Source organism: Dermacentor silvarum, chromosome 5 (genome assembly GCF_013339745.2).
Source record: "Dermacentor silvarum isolate Dsil-2018 chromosome 5, BIME_Dsil_1.4, whole genome shotgun sequence".
Lineage (NCBI taxonomy): Eukaryota > Metazoa > Arthropoda > Arachnida > Ixodida > Ixodidae > Dermacentor > Dermacentor silvarum.
The window spans coordinates 132272033-132291216 of NC_051158.1; the positions used below are offsets into that span (position 1 = coordinate 132272033).

The window sequence follows — 19184 nt, forward strand, 5'->3', positions numbered from 1 at the left end:
ACGCGTTTCAACCGTCTGCTTCCCTTCGTCGGAGCAAGGTGGGATCACGTTATCCAACTGTGCACGTCAAAACGATTGCAGCGCCCGCACCTCCAGTGGTGGGCCTCGCGCCCAATATGGTGCGTGGCAACGTTATTTTCGCCCTTGGACTTCATAGGGAGCCTCAGGGCGACGGTGACAACGATACCGGTGCCGAAATGAGCCTGGAGTATCCATATAATTGCTATCGCAATATAACATTTACACTTACAGAACGTAACTGCATACACGCACGTTGCTGTGGGATGTCCGTCATCGTAAAACCGGCGCAGATAAATCCAGAGACGCCAAAGAAAGCAATGCTGTTACAAGACACCTTTTCACAATGATGCTGTTTGGTCTACTAATGTATTATGTGCGCCAATGTGCACGGGTCATTATTAGCTCCCTTTCGTGTCAGAAAAAAATTTTACTTGCGGGTCCCGCTTAGTCATAGTAAAGAGACTGACTATGACTTTAGCAGGTGACTCAAATTTTATTCCAGTCCTTGTTTTATTGCCGGCAAAGGTTCATTTTTAGAATATTTCTTGAGACATGCCTCCTTGGTGAATACAAACTTATGTCCACCGTATGTGCGACAAAAGTTTGCGAAGGCCGCCCTGCACTGAGCTCTATGAGATTCCTTCGCTTTTATTACTCTCCACACAAAACAAGCTGCGTTCGCTGCAAGAAAAATAATACATCAAGGCATGAATAGGGGTGAACACGCGTACCCGCCCTGGTTGATTAGTGGCTATGGTGTTGAGCTGCTAAGCGCCAGGTCGGGGGATCTAATCCCAGCCACAGCTGCCGCATTTCGATGGGCGCGAAATGCAGAAAAACACCCGTGTACTTAGATTTAGGTAGACGTTAATGGACGCCAGAAGTCTAAATTATTCCGGAGTCCTCCACTATGGCGTGCCTCACAATCAGATCAGCGTTTTTGCACGTAAAACGCCATAATTTATGTTTTTCAACAGGCGTTTTAAAAATCGTACTCTTTTTGTATTGCTCCATTGTTAGATTGTTAATAATAATAAACAAATTTATAACACTCATATGACACTAGAAACACCATACTAACAGCGAACATTTTGATGAAACGCGCTCTCGCAGGTTGACGCGACAAAAAGCAGCATTGCTCTTTCGGTAGTCGTCATTTGGGTAAGCAATGTATCCCAAGTCCTTCATAACTTCGTGCGCAGCTCATCAACGCAAAAATGAAGTACTATGATGCGCTTTACTATTTTGTATGGTTCTAATTTTTGTGTATTTAGCACTTGCGATTGTATCTGACCTAAAAATTTCGTTATATCAATAATTTCAACAGCATGCACTTGGCCTCGTAGCAGTCCTCACCACGTTGTCATACTCGCTTCTAGCAGCGATATTACTATATTGTTTGATCAAGGTGCGGCTTTGTGGACGTAGAGTCAGTGGCATTCTCGCGTTTAGTAATGCTTTATTGTGTTTCTTTATTTACTTCACTGTAGTTGTTCACATTATCCACCGGTTGACGTCATCATCATCCTACATTATTGTTATCACACGAAGCAGGGATCTCATAGAGATCTCCAAACACCTCTGGCTATTATCACACGAGTATCTCTACTGCTCTAGAACTGCACCGCCTAGTCACCACCGTTCTAGACTGAGTTTTCTTCTCCTTGACCCTTACTGTCTTGTTCCAAAACACCGGCGCTTATTTGCTCTGCAACTATAGAAAGCTATCACACTGAACTATTTCCTATTTTTATAAAGCACAATATTAGGTAGACTGAATTCCCCTCTTCTTCATACAATATGCTCGCTTCCTCTTAATATTGCAGCTATCGTTTTCATTACGTCGCTACTTTAGCGGTAAATTCTTATCTCCAGAATTTTGTTTTTGTTTCTCACATTACTGCTAGCAGATTACGCTGATTGTTTACTTTTGCTTTCGAAGATCTCTGTAAGTTGTCGCTGCCTTAGCATTCACAACCCCTTGTTTGGTCCTTTACTACCATTATTCTACCCTTAAGCACGGTTTGTAAGGCCTTATCTGGTTTTAGCAAGACGTACCGTGGATTCCTGCTGTGTTTGCCGAGCCCCATTCGCTTAGAGCGTTTCTAGGTAAATGTTTCCGGCTACCTTTATTAAATATAATGGTAAACAGCATTGATTCACCGCTATTACATTTCACAAATAATGCTTCACAGAATGTGGGCTTGACGAAGCATAAAAAATCTAAATCTTGTATTCTCTTATGGGTTGCAAAGACCAAGATTTCATTGCCGAAACAATGCCTTTGTTATTCGCTACGAACATTATTTGAGCGACTACAGAGTTCTCTGTTATTTCAAAACTCATTGAGAGAGCTCTCAATTAGCTGCTCTTCAGACTGCCTTTTCCTCACGTTTCAATTGAGCTGACTTCATTATGGCATATAACGGTGCTGCTATCTCTCATTCCTAACAACCTTATAGAACCAAAGAACTTCTTGGGTAAAATCCCAGCTAATCTGTTTCTCTCTCTCATCCTGATAAACGTTGGTACATAAACCTGTAGTGCCTTTTAATTCATCATATCTCCATCTCTGACAATGACTGCCAAGCTAGGGGTAATGCTGTAGAATGAACGCTAAATTTCCTCTATGCTTGCGTTTATAGTGTAATTAATTTCCTTACCACTGAAGTAACTGCGCATGATACGATATAATATTTAGTTAGCACTGTCTTTCAGCTATCAAATATTCTAACATGGATAATTCGAACGGCGCCAGGGGTTCAGACCGATAAATCCAGAAGAATTAACACACACAAAAAAAAAAAAATCACCAACCCTTCCCCTATCGAGAAAATGGGGGTAAGTGAAGCTTGTCGTGTGTGTATCTGACCTTCGTGGTGATTTTCTTTCTTTCTCTCTCTCTTTCTCTCTCTTTATTTCTTTCGCTCTTCCTCTTTTTCTATATCTATTTCTTTCTTTCTCTCTCTTTCTTTGTTTCTCTTACCTTCGTGGTGATTTTATTTCTTTCTGTCTCTATTTTTTATCGCCCTCTCTTCCTTTCTCTCTTTCTTTCTCTGACCTTCGTGGTGATTTTCTATCTTTCTTTCTCTCTATATTTCTTTCTCTCTATTTCTTTCTCTTTCTTTTTCGTCCCTGTTATGTGCCAATGAGCTTGGACCTTTCTGTATAATCGCCAGGATCGGCCCACTTTGGCGGAACTTTTTTGCTGGGCGCACGAAAGAACCGTTGGTTTGTAGAAGTATATAGCTTCGCTATAAAACGTTCACTATCAGGAAAAGCTAGCTTTCTGTCGTAGTTTGTTCAAGTTCCAACATGTATCACGCTGTCTGCTGATCAGCATGTTTCCTTTGAAGATTATTCACGCGCTCCGGTGCCACTGAAAGTGCTGACCTAGAGTTCAATTGGTGTAAAAAGTTCTCGCCAAGTACTGGCGAAAAAAGGGTCTGTTTATTTTATGAAGAAGTAACCATAAGCGCTCAATGTACACAGGTCACCACACATCTCTAGAATGCGCGAACCACGTTCGCAGGACTGCGCTGGCGAATCTGAGGACATGTGGCACAAAATCAGCTGTATGTTAGTTTTCGTGACCAAATCTGCAGTTTCCATTGATTTCTCTCGACCTGGTGGTCGGCTTAAGCTTCGGGGCTGCTTTGGTCCTCGCGAATGTGTTATAGACATGTGTGTTGACCTCTGTACCTGTATAATCTCCCTCTACACAGAGTTTTTCATATCTACTGAATATTGTTGTTTTCATTTAGAGCCTTAAAATGTTTAGCCTTAGAGAGATTTCTTGAGTAAATTGAACACTGGAATTCAAATGTTGGCGTCTGCTCCATCCACCACCTACAACTTCATTCAAGACCATGCTGTGCTGACCGATGCATTCTAAGACTATTGCTCTTGATGTGACACTTCTCAAATGAGCACTAAATTTTCCAAGACAATATCTGAGATATTTACGACGCTATTCACTAATTCTATTTTATTATACTTCTTCAATATTTCGGCACTAATAAAACTGTATTGATAAATTTGCCTTGGATTCCTCTTCATAAAATGTCTGCCTTGGAACAAGCATACCGAAAAAGGTACAGTAAATGATACAAATAAAAATAAATCTTGGCTTCCTAGGACGCACACTTGATGCGGCTTGTGAAAAAACTAAACTATCAGCATAGCAAGTATCCAATCCGCCAAATTTTTTAGCGTGTCCATATGTCGTGGTAGTTTTGTTTTTGCTTTTGCCAGAAAAACAACCCACAAAAAAAACAAACAAAAAAGATTGCATGCCGAGAAAAGCTGTGCCTTTTATCTCCTACTCATGCGAATAGGTCTTTTTAAGTTCCTCTGAATATTCTACTATTGACCTAACCGCAGTGTCGAGTCACTGCCCAATTGAAAGCTAAAAGTTTATGCCCACTCAATTACTTGCCGCGTTGTGCCCGCTCAGATAACGAAATTCGGCAAACCCCATCTCACGATGGCGGTCGAATCAGCATACTGATTCAACCTAAAGTCACTTCCAAACAAGTAATGTGTTACGCGCGTACTGACAGTGGGGTTCCTCCTTCGTACTTCGCTAAGATCACTCAGCGCCATCTAACGCCGCTTCTGTCAAGCCGGCGTGTGTGGACACTGAATGCATGGCTTACCAGGGCGTGCAGCCAATTGAGTACGGAAAAAAATTGTTGGTTAAACCCATTCGAGTAGCGATAGCTACAGACCCCCGGCTGCGCTTAGGCTACGCTTGTTGTTATTAAACATGTTGTTATTAAACTTAGTGGTTTCCCAGTAGACTAACAAAGGAGAGACGTTGTGGTCAACCAACGGGTAAAACCAACGGCAGGAGCGGTGGCCGCGTGGCGACCGCGACGAGGCGAGTTGCCGGAGAATCGAGGCCCGTGGTGTGACGTCACACAGAGGGCATGGCGAGGGCATCAGCTGCGGCGGTTGCCAGGCAACAGCGGATGCGTGCCTGTAGGAGCAGTAGCTGCGCGGCAACCCCGACAAGCTGCCGGAGAATCGAGACCCGTGGTGTGACGTCACACAGAGGGCATAGCGAGGGCATCAGCTGCGGTGGTTGCCAGGCAACAGCGGATGCGTGCCTGTAGGAGCAGTAGCTGCGCGGCAACCCCGACAAGCCGCCGGAGAATCGAGACCCATGGTGTGACGTCACACAGAGGGCGCGGCGAGCGCCCAACGGCTACCAACGGCAGGAGCGGTGGCCGCGCGGCGACAGCGACGAGCTGAGTTGCTGGATAATCGAGGGTCGTGGTGTGAAGTCACAGTACTGTCACGGCTCAGAGTGCGGCGACGGCGAAGAGGCGAAATACCTGGCGCAATGGCTACAAAAAACTGAGGAGATGCCCTACCGAGCCTGCGCGCTAGCTAGGTGAAGAGTGTGGAGGAAGTCATGCGTTACCTAGACGGCGCTCTCCCGGTAGTTGTGGCCATGTGGGAAGCGTGAAACTCGTGCGCATGCAGCGAAGTAGAACACCTTCCCCGCCACGGATTAAGGATGATATGGGAGTATATTTGCCGCCTTCGGTAAATTATTTCTAACGCGTCATCCCAGACTGAAACCAATATCTCCAGAATACGTAGAGCAAACGCCTTGCAGGTCAATGAACTGTGAAATTGAGACTGAACCCATCTCATATTGACCATCGACAGTTATGCGTTTGCATTGAATCAATATAGCGGCAAAATGTATTGCCACCGTCGAAACATGTTATATATGACGCACGTACAGGCGTGAGGCTCCGCTCTCCCACTTGCCTAAAACCACTCGGCGCCACCTAGTGCTATCGCCGCGAAGCCATCAAATTTCTTCCAAAATGCATGGCCGTGCGAACGCTCCGCACCGCGTCGTATACGGCAAACGGCCTTTCTCTCTCGCGCCTCTTTCTCTGACACGATCCGCCATTTAGTAGCACTGTGGCAATATCTGCGCACACCCCCCGAGACAAGATCCGAGGCTCGCTGGTGCCATCGAAGGCTCACAATTGATCCCTGGCTTGCAGCACACAAAGTGGCATATTCTCAGGGACTCAAGTTGAAGAGGTTCATTGAAGACCGGCACATACCCAGTGCATTCAAGGCGCAGCCCGCTAAAGCGTTGGCATGAAAGATGGTAGTTTAAAAGCGGCATATATATCCAGAGCACTCGTCTGGTAATACGTGGGGTTGCTGTCCTTGAGGAACCTCTGGCTCCGCGCAGCATTCCTAAAATTGAAGGGATATGTTTAGAGATCTGGTTTATGGGATTTGAGTGAGTACTTCACGCAGATTCCGGATTCTTTCTCTCTATCTACGTTTCCATCTATCTACCCACCTATCTATATGTGCTTCTATCTAACCATTTTCTAGCCTACCTGGATCATTGGGTAGTCTGTGGTCGAATGGTTCGCGCATCCTGCTGCTTTCCTGAGGTAACACGGTTCGAAACAAACGATAGGATCAACTTGTGGCAGTGAGTTTGTGCTTTTGTGTACTTACGCGCCGCTCTTTCAGAAAACTAATTCACGCCGGCATGGTCCATTGTAGACGCGGGACTGGGTAAGCACCACTGTTTGAAGAAGCTCTTTGTCGCCGACTTGGACCACTTGGTAAGTGCCTTCCGGCCTGTTCTCGTGTTTAATGAACATCGTTTAGGCCAACTTTGGTCACTGGTGTATGCCAGTAGTTCTGTGCCGCTCTTGAATGAGCGTCTTTGACGCCAAGTTGCGTAATTAGATATGTGCCACTAGTCATGGGCTGCCCTACAATCCCAAAAAGGATCTCGTAAATTTCTCCGATGCTGAGTGGAATCGAACACATGTCACAAGGGCCGGTGGGCCTTGTTCATCCTCTCGAAGACCACGCGCGGACTAGATGGGAGCGCCACTAGATGGTGTAGCGGGCCCAAAAAGAAGCGCGAGTGAGGAGTCCAGTTCTCGCATGACGCGTTTCTCAGCATTCTCAAGCACAGGTGAACCATGCAATTCGGCACTCGCAGGCTTCGTGATAGTGGCCTAGATGGCGCCGAGTGTTGTCAGGGGATCGCGAAAGTGGAGTTCTGCTGAAAAATAGGCCTCGCCACATAACTAGTTTCGACGGTGTCACTATATTAATTCGACGCTAAAGCATTACCATCGGCAGCCACCATGTGGTGGTTTCTGCCGCAATATTTTTTGCTATTCTTTAGCGGCACATTCCAAGTGGTACATACCTAGTTATCCAATCTGGCGTCAAGAACATTCATTGAAGAGCGGCACCGCACCTATGGGCATGTACCCATTAAGAATATTGCCACCTGTAGGTAGTGGGTCGAGGGCAAGAGTGGGTCGAGCCCAAGAGAAGAAAGAAGACCGCGCGCTCCTTCTCTGCTCGAGCCAGCCCCGACGGTCGCGTCTTCCAAGAGCCAGCTGCTCTACGTTTATTAAACCTTCAGGGCTACTTCTCGAGGCTCGTGACAAACTGGTGGAGGTGCTGGGTAAGCGTCTTCACGGATGTTGCAGACCCCTCCAAGGATCCGCGCTACAAATCCAGTGCCTGTCGACACTCCCGTGCATCGGGCCAGCCGCAGGATCAGGGGACTGTCTCCAGAAGTCGTCAACGATACAGTTCCCACCACATCAACCGGTATGACCAGCGCTTCTCTTCAAACCGCCCCAACCGGTACGGGAAGCACGATGTCGAACCGTTACACACTTGAGAGCCCACGGATCCCGAAGACGTTTCATGGCACATTGTTCGAAGACGTCGAAGACTGGATGGTCGAATACGAGCGTGTGGCCTCCGTGAACGAATGGAACGACACGGAGAAACTCCGACACGTCTACTTCTACCTGGAGGATGGCGCGCGTACGTGGTTTCAGAACCGCGAGGGGCAACTGACGTCGTGGCGCGAGTTTTGTCGTCAGCTTTTGGAGACATACACCAGTCCTGATCGCCACGAACGAGCGGAACGTGCGATTCAGGCCCGCGTCCAGTTGCCAAACGAAACTGTGACCACTTACGTCGAAGACATGACGCGCCTCTTCCGACGGGCCGATCCAAGAATGACGGAGGAGAAGAAGTTACGTCATCTGATGCGCGGGGTCAAGGATCAACTCTTCGCTGGCCTCGTACGGAGCCCTCCGCAGACGGTCGCGGAGTTCTTGTCCGAGGCCGTGACTATGGAAAAGATGCTTCTGCATCGCTCGAACATGTATGAGTGGCAAGCGAACAGCATGTCTGCTGCTGACATTTTCACGGCCATAGGAAGCAACGGTGACTGTCTGCGAGAACTCATCCGCTCTGTCGTGCGTGAAGAGTTGCAAAAGGCCGCCGTAACACCGCACCCTACGGTAAGCTCCATAGCGAGCATTATCAAGGACGAAGTGCACCAGGCGCTCCGTGACACCTTGCCTCCTGCTAACGCTGCGGCAGTACCTGTTGAATATCCGCGTGCGACCTACGCGGAAGCCCTGAAGCGACCTTCTCCCTCTCCGCCGCAGTTCGTTCGTGCTCCTCCTACGGTGTCAATTCAGTCGGCGCAGCCGATGTCGTACGACGACGCTGGGTATACACCGCCGCCGGTTGTTCATGCCGCTCCATTTGCCCACCATTCGGAGCAAGCGGTTCGCTACGTCGACGACAGACGCCCGCCCCCTCGGAAGTCGGATGTTTGGCGCACACCCGATCATCGGCCTCTGTGCTTCCACTGCGGTGAAGCTGACCACCTGTACCGCCAGTGCCCATACCGGCGCCTTGGGATTCGCGGCTTTTCCGCATACTCGCCGCCACCCCGATACGGCCAGCGACCCCGGGACATTGAGGACTACCTCTCTCAGCAGCGCTTGCCACCACCTGCCAGGCGGCAGTCGCGATCGCCGTCTCCCAGACGATTTTCACCTCCGCCCCAGCGCTATTCTCCCGAGCGGTCGACCAGTCCCCGCCGGGAAAACTAACTGAGGCGATCTTTGGAGGCGAGGTCGCTGACGGTCGAAGCGCTGAAGACCTCCGACGGACGCAGTTACGGAAACATACCGATCCGCCATCACCTGCAGCTGAACGAGACGACCGGCTTTCGCTCGATATACCAGTGACCATTGACGGTTATGCCGTGAGTGCTTTAGTGGACACCGGCGCAGACTACACCATACTAAGCAGGAAAATAGCAACGCAGCTGAAGAAAGTGATCACGCCCTGGCATAACTCGCAGATTCGGACGGCTGGCGGCCACGTCGTTACTCCGCTGGGCGCCTGCACGACTAGAGTTGAGATTCAAGGATCTACATTCGTTGCGAGCTGCCTTGTCTTACGCGAATGCTCCCGCGACGTTATTCTTGGGGTTGACTTCCTGCAGGAGTACGGCGCGATTATCGATCTGCAAGAGCGTCGTATCACTTTCTCTGCCGCACGAGCAATCGACGTGCAAGACGGCCAACGGCGCGACGACGTACTTCGTGTTTCGGCAGACAGTGTCACGCTTCCTCCACGAGCCAGTGTCCTCGTCGACGTTGCATGCTGTGGCTTACGCGATGGCGAAGCGGTGGCCGAAAGTAACTTGGAACACCTACTGAAGCAAGGTGTTTGTGTGCCTCGAAGTGTTATACAGATTCGTGCTGGTCATTCGCAATTGCTTGTTACCAACTTTAGCTACGAGCACCGACACCTGTTCCGCGGCACTTCGTTAGCGTTTGCTAACGCAGTAGCAAACGTTAACAACTGCTTCACGTCAGAAGTAGTGGAGACAGCAGACACGTCTCTGGGCCATCTCGACATCAATTCTGAACTGTCCACCGATAGCCAGACAGCACTGCGCAAGCTCTTGCTTAAATTCAGGACCTGCTTCGCACATTCTTCCAAGGTACGCCAGACTTCGATCACTAAACACAGGATCATCACGTACGAAGACGCACGCCCGATACACCAGCAGCCTTACCGCGTGTCGGCAAAAGAACGCGAAGCCATACGTACGCAAGTCCGCGAGATGCTTGACGATGGCGTCATCGAACCTTCTAACAGCCCGTGGTCGTCTCCGGTCGTTCTTGTCAAAAAGAAAGACGGAACGCTACGCTTCTGCGTCGACTACCGCAAGCTCAACAACGTGACTAAAAAGGACGTGTACCCGCTGCCGCGTATCGACGACTCGTTAGATAGACTACGGCGTGCCCACTATTTTTCTTCTCTCGTTTTAAAAAGCGGGTACTGGCAAATCGAGGTAGATGAACGCGACCGCGAGAAAACAGCCTTTGTGACTCCAGATGGGCTCTATGAATTTCGAGTGCTTCCTTTTGGCTTGTGTTCAGCCCCGGCTACTTTCCAGCGAATGATGGACACTGTCCTTACTGGACTGAAGTGGCAGACCTGTCTTGTGTACCTGGATGATGTGGTCATCTTCTCTGAAACGTTCGAGCAGCATCTTCACCGCCTACGGAGTGTGCTAGAAGCCATCCGATCGGCAGACCTCACACTTAAGCCCGAAAAGTGTCACTTTGGTTACGAAGAGCTCAAGTTCCTCGGGCATGTAGTAAGCGCCAAAGGGGTCCGACCCGATCCCGACAAGCTTGCCGCTGTGGCCGCGTTTCCAGCTCCTGCCGATAAGAAGGCCGTCCGGCGCTTCCTGGGTTTGTGCGCCTACTATCGCCGGTTTATTAAAGGCTTTTCGAAGATAGCGGAACCCCTGACACGCCTTACGAGGGACGATACGCCATTTGTGTGGCATAATGAGCAACAGGCGGCTTTTGCTGAATTACGACAGCGCCTGCAGTCAGCACCCGTTCTTGCACATTTTGACGATGATGCTGATACTGAGGTGCATACCGACGCCAGCAGCATTGGCCTTGGCGCAGTGCTCGTCCAGCTTCAAGATGGAGTGGAAAGAGTTATAGCGTATGCCAGCCGCTCCCTGTCCCGTGCCGAGGCGAATTATTCGACTACGGAGAAAGAGTGCCTCGCGGTCGTGTGGGCGATCATCAAGTTTCGCCCCTATCTCTATGGTCGTCCCTTCAAAGTAGTGACGGACCACCATGCCCTCTGTTGGTTGGCAAGCATGCGCGACCCTTCAGGACGACTGGCACTGTGGAGCTTGCGGCTACAGGAATTTGACATCACCATCGTTTATAAGTCTGGCCGTAAGCATGAAGACGCTGACACGCTGTCCCGTGCACCCATTGATCCTGCCAGTCAGGAAACAGAGGATGATGACGGCTTCCTGGGCGCCATTAGTTCGTCGGACTTGAGCAGACGGCAGCGTGACGACGCTGAGATTAGACCGATCATCGATCATTTAGAGGGCCGCGACACAACCATACCACGCCATCTGTCCCGCTCGCTGACGTCCTTCTGTCTGCGAGACAACGTGCTTTATAAGAAGAATGCTCGTTCGACCAGCCGTGCTTACCTCCTGGTGGTTCCAAGGGACATGCGCGACGACATCCTCTTCGCTTGCCATGACGAACCGACATCTGGTCATTTAGGCTTTTCACGAACACTCGCTAGAGTAAGCGAAATGTACTATTGGCCCGGGCTTTCAGCAAGCGTCAAACAGTACGTTAAAGGCTGCCGTGAATGCCAGCGTCGCAAGACACCATCCGTTAAACCGGCTGGCTTACTTCAGCCAATTGAAGCACCTCACACGCCTTTCGACCAAGTCGGCATGGACATTCTCGGACCGTTTCCTCTCTCGGCCGACGGTAACAAATGGGTGATCGTCGCGACTGATTATTTAGCACGCTATGCTGAGACGCAGGCGATCCCACGAGCCACGGCCTCAGAGGTAGCGCAGTTCTTCATGCGCCACATCGTCTTGCGTCACGGTGCTCCCTCCACTGTAATAACCGACAGAGGGACAGCTTTCACAGCGCAGCTTATGGACGAAGTTTTTGAATTGAGCAACACCAGGCATCGCAAGACGACCGCGTACCATCCGCAGACCAACGGACTTACCGAGCGACTGAATAAGACTGTCACAGACATGCTCGCAATGTACATCGACGTTCAACACAAAACATGGGATCGGATCTTGCCTTACGTGACCTTCGCGTATAACACCGCCGTGCAAGAGACGACGCGCTTCACGCCCTTTCGCCTTCTCTACGGTCGCGAAGTCCAGACGATGCTGGACGCTATGCTGCCGTGTCAAGACACTGACCAATTGACAACTGACGCCGAGGAATTTGCAGAGCGTGCTGAGGAAGCTCGGCAGCTCGCGCGGCTGCATATCGGCCAGCAGCAGCAGGCAGACGCACGACGCTACAACATCCGCCACATGGACGTGTCCTACAACCCCGGAGACCAAGTTTGGGTGTGGACCCCCGTTTGCCGTCGTGGCCTCTGTGAAAAGCTTCTGAGCTGGTATTTCGGTCCGTATAAAGTGCTCCGCCGCGTCAGTGACGTAAACTACGAAGTTGTTCCGGACACAACATCGCAGACACGGAGTAGGACACAAAGACAACCGACCTCAGACATAGTTCATGTTGTGCGCATGAAGCCGTACATTGCGCGTCCGTAATTTTTTTTTTGTTTTCATTTTTTTCTTTCATTCCCTTCTTTGTTTCTACTTTTCATTTATCTTTGGGAGCTTGCTTCTTCGTTCATTGACTGTGCCGGCATGACGGCTACATTTTTTTTTGTGTACTTTCGCTTCGCCTGCCTTCCTCTTCTTTGTCTTCTACGCCTATTTTTTTTTAAGCATCGAGGCGATGCTTTTGTTCGGAAGGGGGGATATTGCCACCTGTAGGTAGTGGGTCGAGGGCAAGAGTGGGTCGAGCCCAAGAGAAGAAAGAAGACCGCGCGCTCCTTCTCTGCTCGAGCCAGCCCCGACGGTCGCGTCTTCCAAGAGCCAGCTGCTCTACGTTTATTAAACCTTCAGGGCTACTTCTCGAGGCTCGTGACAATATGTACCTATCAAAGAGGTTCATTCGAGACCAGCAATGAAGAGTGGCAGATACCCAATACTTCATGTTGGCCGTCAGTTCCTTCGAAAAAATTATGGTTGATCCCTCTTAAATAGAAATCAGTAGAACACGAAGGTGGGATGTGTCTCCGCAGAAGCTGTTGCATGTTTGATTCGTGAAGTGAAGGTCCGCTGAAGCGACGGGCGCACGATTTGCGGGCTGGCGACCATGTTGCGGTTTGTTGGTGCGCGGCGTCCTGTTGGCGAGCGCCGTTCTGCTGGCGGGTGGCTTCTGCGAAGGGGCGTGCATTCAGCTCGGGCTCCATAGTGGCTCTGGCAGCCAGTCGAGCTGCGATGCGTGCAGCTGCAGATATGCCAGTGGCAGAGTTAGCACCGTGCACGGCGAACGCGCGAGGACAGTCTGCTTCATGCTGGCGTGTCCTTTATTCTCTCTCGCAGGAGCACAGCGAGATTCGCCGGACGACGTCGTTGCCTTTCTGCGCCTTTTAGCGTAGCAGTTGTCATAGGTGGTGTCTTCGCAAGCAAAGCAGTAGGCGATGCACTGCTGATGCACGTTGAAGCCGCATTCCGTAGGTGACGAGGCGCCGTAGGCTAATTCGACGCGAAAGCCGAACCACAGAACACCTATATGGCCAAACCATGTGCGGTAACTGCCTACACGGGGCCACATACTCTAGCGTTGCAATCGTTCAGCCACCGTGGGAATGATGGGAAGTACATGAATTGGTCGGATCTTCGTGGTTGTATATTTAGACGTTCTTGTGACTTCGCTTATTGCGCTTCATATGCCTTCATTGTTGTAAATTTTCGAGCAATCTACACTTTTAGAAGTGCAGAAGACGCTCCCAACACGCATAATTACTACTAATTACAACGGTTCCGCTTGGCGAGGTGGCCAAATCAAAACGCGCCAAGCGTCTCAATGCACTAGCTGGCCCGTGATAAATTCGCAAGGCCGTTTTATGTCGCTTGTCGAGGCGTTGGTCCATGGCGTAATGGTTTCAACATCGGCCTTCTCTTCCAGATTTCTTGTGTTCGAATCCTGCCGTCGAACAATGATAATCATATTTTTTATTTTATGATTATTTGTTATTGTAGTGACAAATACCGGCGCCAGCAGAGGACGAAGAAGAAGACGTTTCTTGTTGTTGGTGCTCGCTCTCGCTCCGCTTGGCCGTTGCCTGTTTCTGGCCTTCATAAAAACGCCAAGCGCATCTAACCTTGAACGCGTCTTATCAATTGGTGGAGCGTGCTGGTTCCCTCTTCATCCTGGAACTCCGTACCCGGACTCTACCCCCCGCCTGGGCAATGCCTGACGACGCGCCACAGCAGCGTGCTCCCGCACCACCGGTGGTCGCCTGCTCCGGCGTACCACGGCAGCGCGACCCTGTCATTTTCAACGGCACCGACGAGCACGACGTCGAGGACTGGCTCACTTCATATGAGCGGGTAAGCGCCTACAATAAATGGAATGACGGCGACAAGCTCAGCTACGTCAACTTCTACCTGGCGGGCGTAGCACAGCTGTGGTTCCACAACCACGAAGCTGATATTGCCAACTGGTCCGCCTTTAAAGCGAGCTTCGCGGAAGTCTTCGGCCGACCCGCTGTTCGCAAGCTCCGCGCAGAACAGCGCTTACGCGGTCGCGCCCAACAATCCGGCGAGAACTTCACGTCCTACATCGAGGATATTGTGGACCTCTGCCGTCGCATCAACCCTGCGATGTCCGAAGCCGATAAAATAAGACACATCATGAAGGGGATCGAGGACGACGCCTTCCACATGCTCATAGCCAAAAATCCCCAAACTGTCACGGACGTGGTTCAGTACTGTCAGAGCTACGACGAGTTGCGGAAACAGCGCATTGCTACACGCCTCCCGAGCTCTGACACAGCCAACATGTCAGCGTTAACTGTAGGCTCCGTTTCTGCTGACACCACAATGCTCATGCGGCAGATACAGCAGTTTGTCCGAGAAGAAGTGGCGCGACAATTGTCGCTTGTTTCCTGCGTCCCGAACTCTGCGCAGGCGCTTGCTCCGACGCTACGACAGGCCATAGATGAGCAAATTTCTGAGGCTCTCCCAACCACCTACAAGCATCCGCCTGTTTCCGCTCCACTCACCTATGCTGAGGTCGCACGCCGCCAGTCACCAGCAATGCCACTCCGCACGGATCCTGTTCGACCAGCAAATACCTTCTACGCTGCGCCTGCGCCTGTCCACCCGAACCCACCTCCTTTTCGCCGTCCCATACCGCCGTCCACTAATCCTTGGCGCACCCAGGACAACAGGCCTATTTGCTACTTCTGTTGTCTACCTGGCCATGTCGCACGCTTCTGTCGTCGTCGTGACATCCGTACTAGTGCGGGCGAAGTAAATCAAGGCTACTTTCCTTCTGAGCCACCACACCCGATCTCCTCCCACTCAACGATGAACAGCTGCACACCGAATCGACGTGACTACGGCCCACGTCGGTCGCCCTCACCACGTCGCCGTTCACTTTCCCCAATGGTTCGTCGCCCCCCACCAGTACAAGCGGAAAACTAGCCCTCGCAGTTCCGGAGGCAAGAACTGCGCTCGTGTCGACAACTTCAAGGCCTCGATTTCTACCTGCGAACGAAATCACCGTGAATATCGAAGGTGTTTCTGTGCAAGCACTTGTCGATACTGGAGCCGCTGTGTCTATTCTTAGTGGAGAACTGTGCCGCAAGCTCAAAAAAGTTACGATTCCGCTTTCCGACGTCTCCCTGCGTACCGCAACCGCGCACCACATTCACCCTTCAGTGGCATGCACAGCTCGCCTTGTCATTCAGGACGTTTTGTACGTAGTCGAATTCGTCGTTTTTTCACCGTGTTCACACGACGTTATTTTGGGTTGGGACTTTCTTGCTGCTAACCATGCCGTTGTTGACTGTGCGCGTGCCGAACTTGAGTTGTCGCCGACATGTGACGCCGCATCTGACAAGTCGCCTTCTCGAGTGGTCGTCGCCGCGGACACTGATATACCTCCTTTGTCTTGTGTTCTTGTGCCACTTTCTTGCGACTATGCTCCCTCTTCCACCGCCCTGTTTGCGCCCTCCGAAGCCTTCACCTCTCGCAAAGACTTCCTCCTTCCTTTTGCAGTTCTCACAGTCGAAAACTCTTGCAGCGCCATTTATGTCACGAATCGGTCCTCTTCCCCAGCCACCTTATTCCGTGGTGAATGTATCGGTCGGCTTGACGATGTTGATTCCGCCTACTCCACTCAACTGCCTGACGACGCGATGAGTCTTCACGTCGACAGCATTACTCCTGTTACCACCGCCGATTCGTCCTCCTTAGAAGCCTTCCTCCCGTCGATTGATTCCGAACTTCCACCTGCCCAGCGTACCCAACTCTTGGAACTGCTCGATCGCTTTCGGCTGTCGTTCGATCATGAGCAATCTTCCTTGGGCCGCACATCCTCCATCGTTCACCACATTGACACCGGCACTCATGCACCCCTACGCCAGCGTCCATACCGAGTTTCTCACGCTGAACGTCGTGTCATTGATGAACAGGTCAACGACATGCTTCATCGTGGCGTAATACAACCCTCGCACAGCCCTTGGGCCTCCCCAGTTGTGCTGGTAAAGAAAAAGGACGGTAGCATTCGATCTTGCGTTGATTATAGGCGCCTTAACAAGATCACACGAAAAGATGTTTATCCACTGCCCCGAATCGACGACGCTCTCGACTGCTTACAAGGAGCAGAGTTCTTTTCCTCTTTGGACCTTCGATCTGGGTATTGGCAGGTCCCTATGAATGACACTGACCGCCCGAAGACAGCGTTTGTAACCCCAGACGGGTTATACGAGTTTAACGTGATGCCATTCGGCCTTTGTAATGCGCCTGCCACCTTCGAACGCCTCATGGATAACATTCTTAGAGGCCTCAAATGGCACACGTGTCTGTGCTACCTGGACGACGTCGTAGTCTTTTCCAAGGACTTTGACTCCCATCTAAAGCGTCTCGCAAGCGTCCTGACTTGCCTTTCCGACGCTGGACTGCAGCTTAACCTGAAGAAGTGCCACTTTGCCGCCCGCCAGCTTACCATCTTAGGTCATGTTGTCAGCAAGGACGGTGTCCTTCCCGACCCTGCAAAGCTTCGCGCCGTCGCCGAGTTCCCCAGGCCGTCTACGCTGAAGGAGCTCCGTAGCTTTATAGGCCTGTGTTCGTACTTTCGCCGATTCGTGCGTAATTTTGCGTCCATAATCGCCCCCTTAACGCAGCTGCTTGCCAACACCCAAGGCATCTCGGCATGGTCTGCAGCTTGCGAAGACGCGTTTGCCACCTTACGCCATCTTTTGATATCCCCACCTATTCTACGCCACTTTGACCCAGACGCTCCAACAGAAATCCACACAGACGCTAGTGGAGTCGGCCTGGGCGCTATTCTAGCCCAGCGTAAGTCTGGCTTCGAAGAGTACGTCGTCTCTTACGCCAGCCGCACTCTCACCAAAGCGGAAATGAACTATTCGGTCACGGAAAAAGAATGTCTTGCTATCGTTTGGGCAATCACCAAATTTAGACCTTACGTATATGGCCGTCCATTTGATGTCGTGACTGATCACCACGCCCTGTGCTGGCTGTCGTCATTAAAGGACCCATCTAGTCGCTTAGCTCGTTGGGTGCTTCGTCTCCAGGACTATGACATCCGTGTTGTCTACCGGTCAGGCCGTAAGCATTCGGATGCCGACGCTCTTTCGCGCTCACCACTGCCTGATGAGTCTGGTGCTGCGTCTGTCTCAAGCTATGATTCTTCCTCTCTTATATTGGCCGACATGCCATCCGAGCAACGCCGGGATCCTTGGATAGCATCTCTTCTAGAGTATTTATCTCAGCCATCACCCCGCACCACCGACCGCTCGCTTCGGCGCACTGCTCGCCACTTTGCCATCCGCGAAGGGCTCCTGTACCGCCGCAACTACCTCTCTGATGGCCGTAAATGGTTGCTAGTGATTCCTCGCCATCTACGTTCTGACATCTGCGCCTCTTTTCATGCGGATCCTCAATGCGCCCATGCCGGTGTCCTAAAGACGTATGCACGCCTACGGCTTCGATACTACTGGCGCGGGATGTACCGCTTCGTTCGGCAGTACGTCCGCTCGTGCTCCAAGTGTCAACGCCGCAAGAGCCCACCTAACCAGATAACAGGGCCGCTTCAACCATTGCCTTGTCCCTCCCGGCCTTTCGACCGTATCGGCATTGAGTTGTACGGCCCTCTACCGTACACCCCTGATGGCAACCGCTGGGTTATCGTCGCCGTGGACCACCTCACGCGCTACGCCGAAACTTCAGCGCTTCCGGCGGCCACAGCACGTGAAGTCGGCTCGTTCATCCTTCGCAACCTTGTTCTTCGACATGGTGCGCCTCGCGAGCTACTGAGTGACCGTGGTCGTTCATTCCTCTCCGAGGCTGTAGAGGCCCTGCTCCGCGAATGCAACATTGTCCACAGAACTACGAGCGCCTATCATCCGCAAACCAATGGAATGACTGAACGCTTCAATCGCACTCTCGGCGACATGCTCGCTATGTACGTTTCCGCTGACCACACTAACTGGGACCGCATCCTTCCCTTTGTTACGTATGCCTACAACAGCGCCACTCAGTCGACCACAGGATTCTCTCCTTTCTTTCTTCTTTATGGTCGCGAACCTTCCTCGTTTATGGACACGATTCTTTTGTATCGCCCCGACGCTTCAGAATCTAGGACTCTATCCGAAGCTGCCACCTATGCCGAAGAATGTCGTCAGATCGCACGTTCTCTTACCGCGCAGAACCAGGCCAGCCAGCAACATAGTCGAGACGCCGGCTTGTCCTTTCCATCATATTCACCTGGATCGCTGGTATGGCTCCGCGTTCCCTCGTCTACTCCCGGCCTTTCCACAAAGTTCATCTCAAAGTATGACGGCCCTTACCGGGTTCTACGACAGACGTCCCCGGTCAACTACGTCATTGAGCCCGTTCAGCCATCTACGGACCAACGGCGTCGCGGACGTGAAACTGTTCATGTCGACCGACTGAAGCCGCACTACGACCCACCACTGCTGCCTGTTCCATAGGTCGCCAGGATGGCTCCTTTTTCGCCGGGGAGTGATTGTAGTGACAAATACCGGCGCCAGCAGAGGACGAAGAAGAAGACGTTTCTTGTTGTTGGTGCTCGCTCTCGCTCCGCTTGGCCGTTGCCTGTTTCTGGCCTTCATAAAAACGCCAAGCGCATCTAACCTTGAACGCGTCTTACCAGTTATAT

General features: G+C 51.3%; 1 protein-coding gene across 7 annotated transcripts in view; it reads right to left on the reverse strand.

The window, feature by feature from the left end:
- The window catches only part of LOC119453763 (uncharacterized), a 148353-nt gene that overhangs the window by 1814 nt on the left and 127355 nt on the right, over positions 1-19184 (reverse strand). For 5 of the 7 annotated variants that reach the window (XM_049668482.1, XM_049668480.1, XM_049668479.1 and 2 more), the window contains one exon: positions 495-702. The exons of the other annotated variants lie outside the window; for them this stretch is intronic. In XM_049668482.1, the coding sequence (XP_049524439.1) occupies positions 515-702 (188 nt within the window). In that variant the 3' untranslated portion in view covers positions 495-514. Of the gene's footprint in view, positions 1-494; positions 703-19184 lie in introns of those variants that run through there. 7 annotated transcript variants of the gene reach the window in all.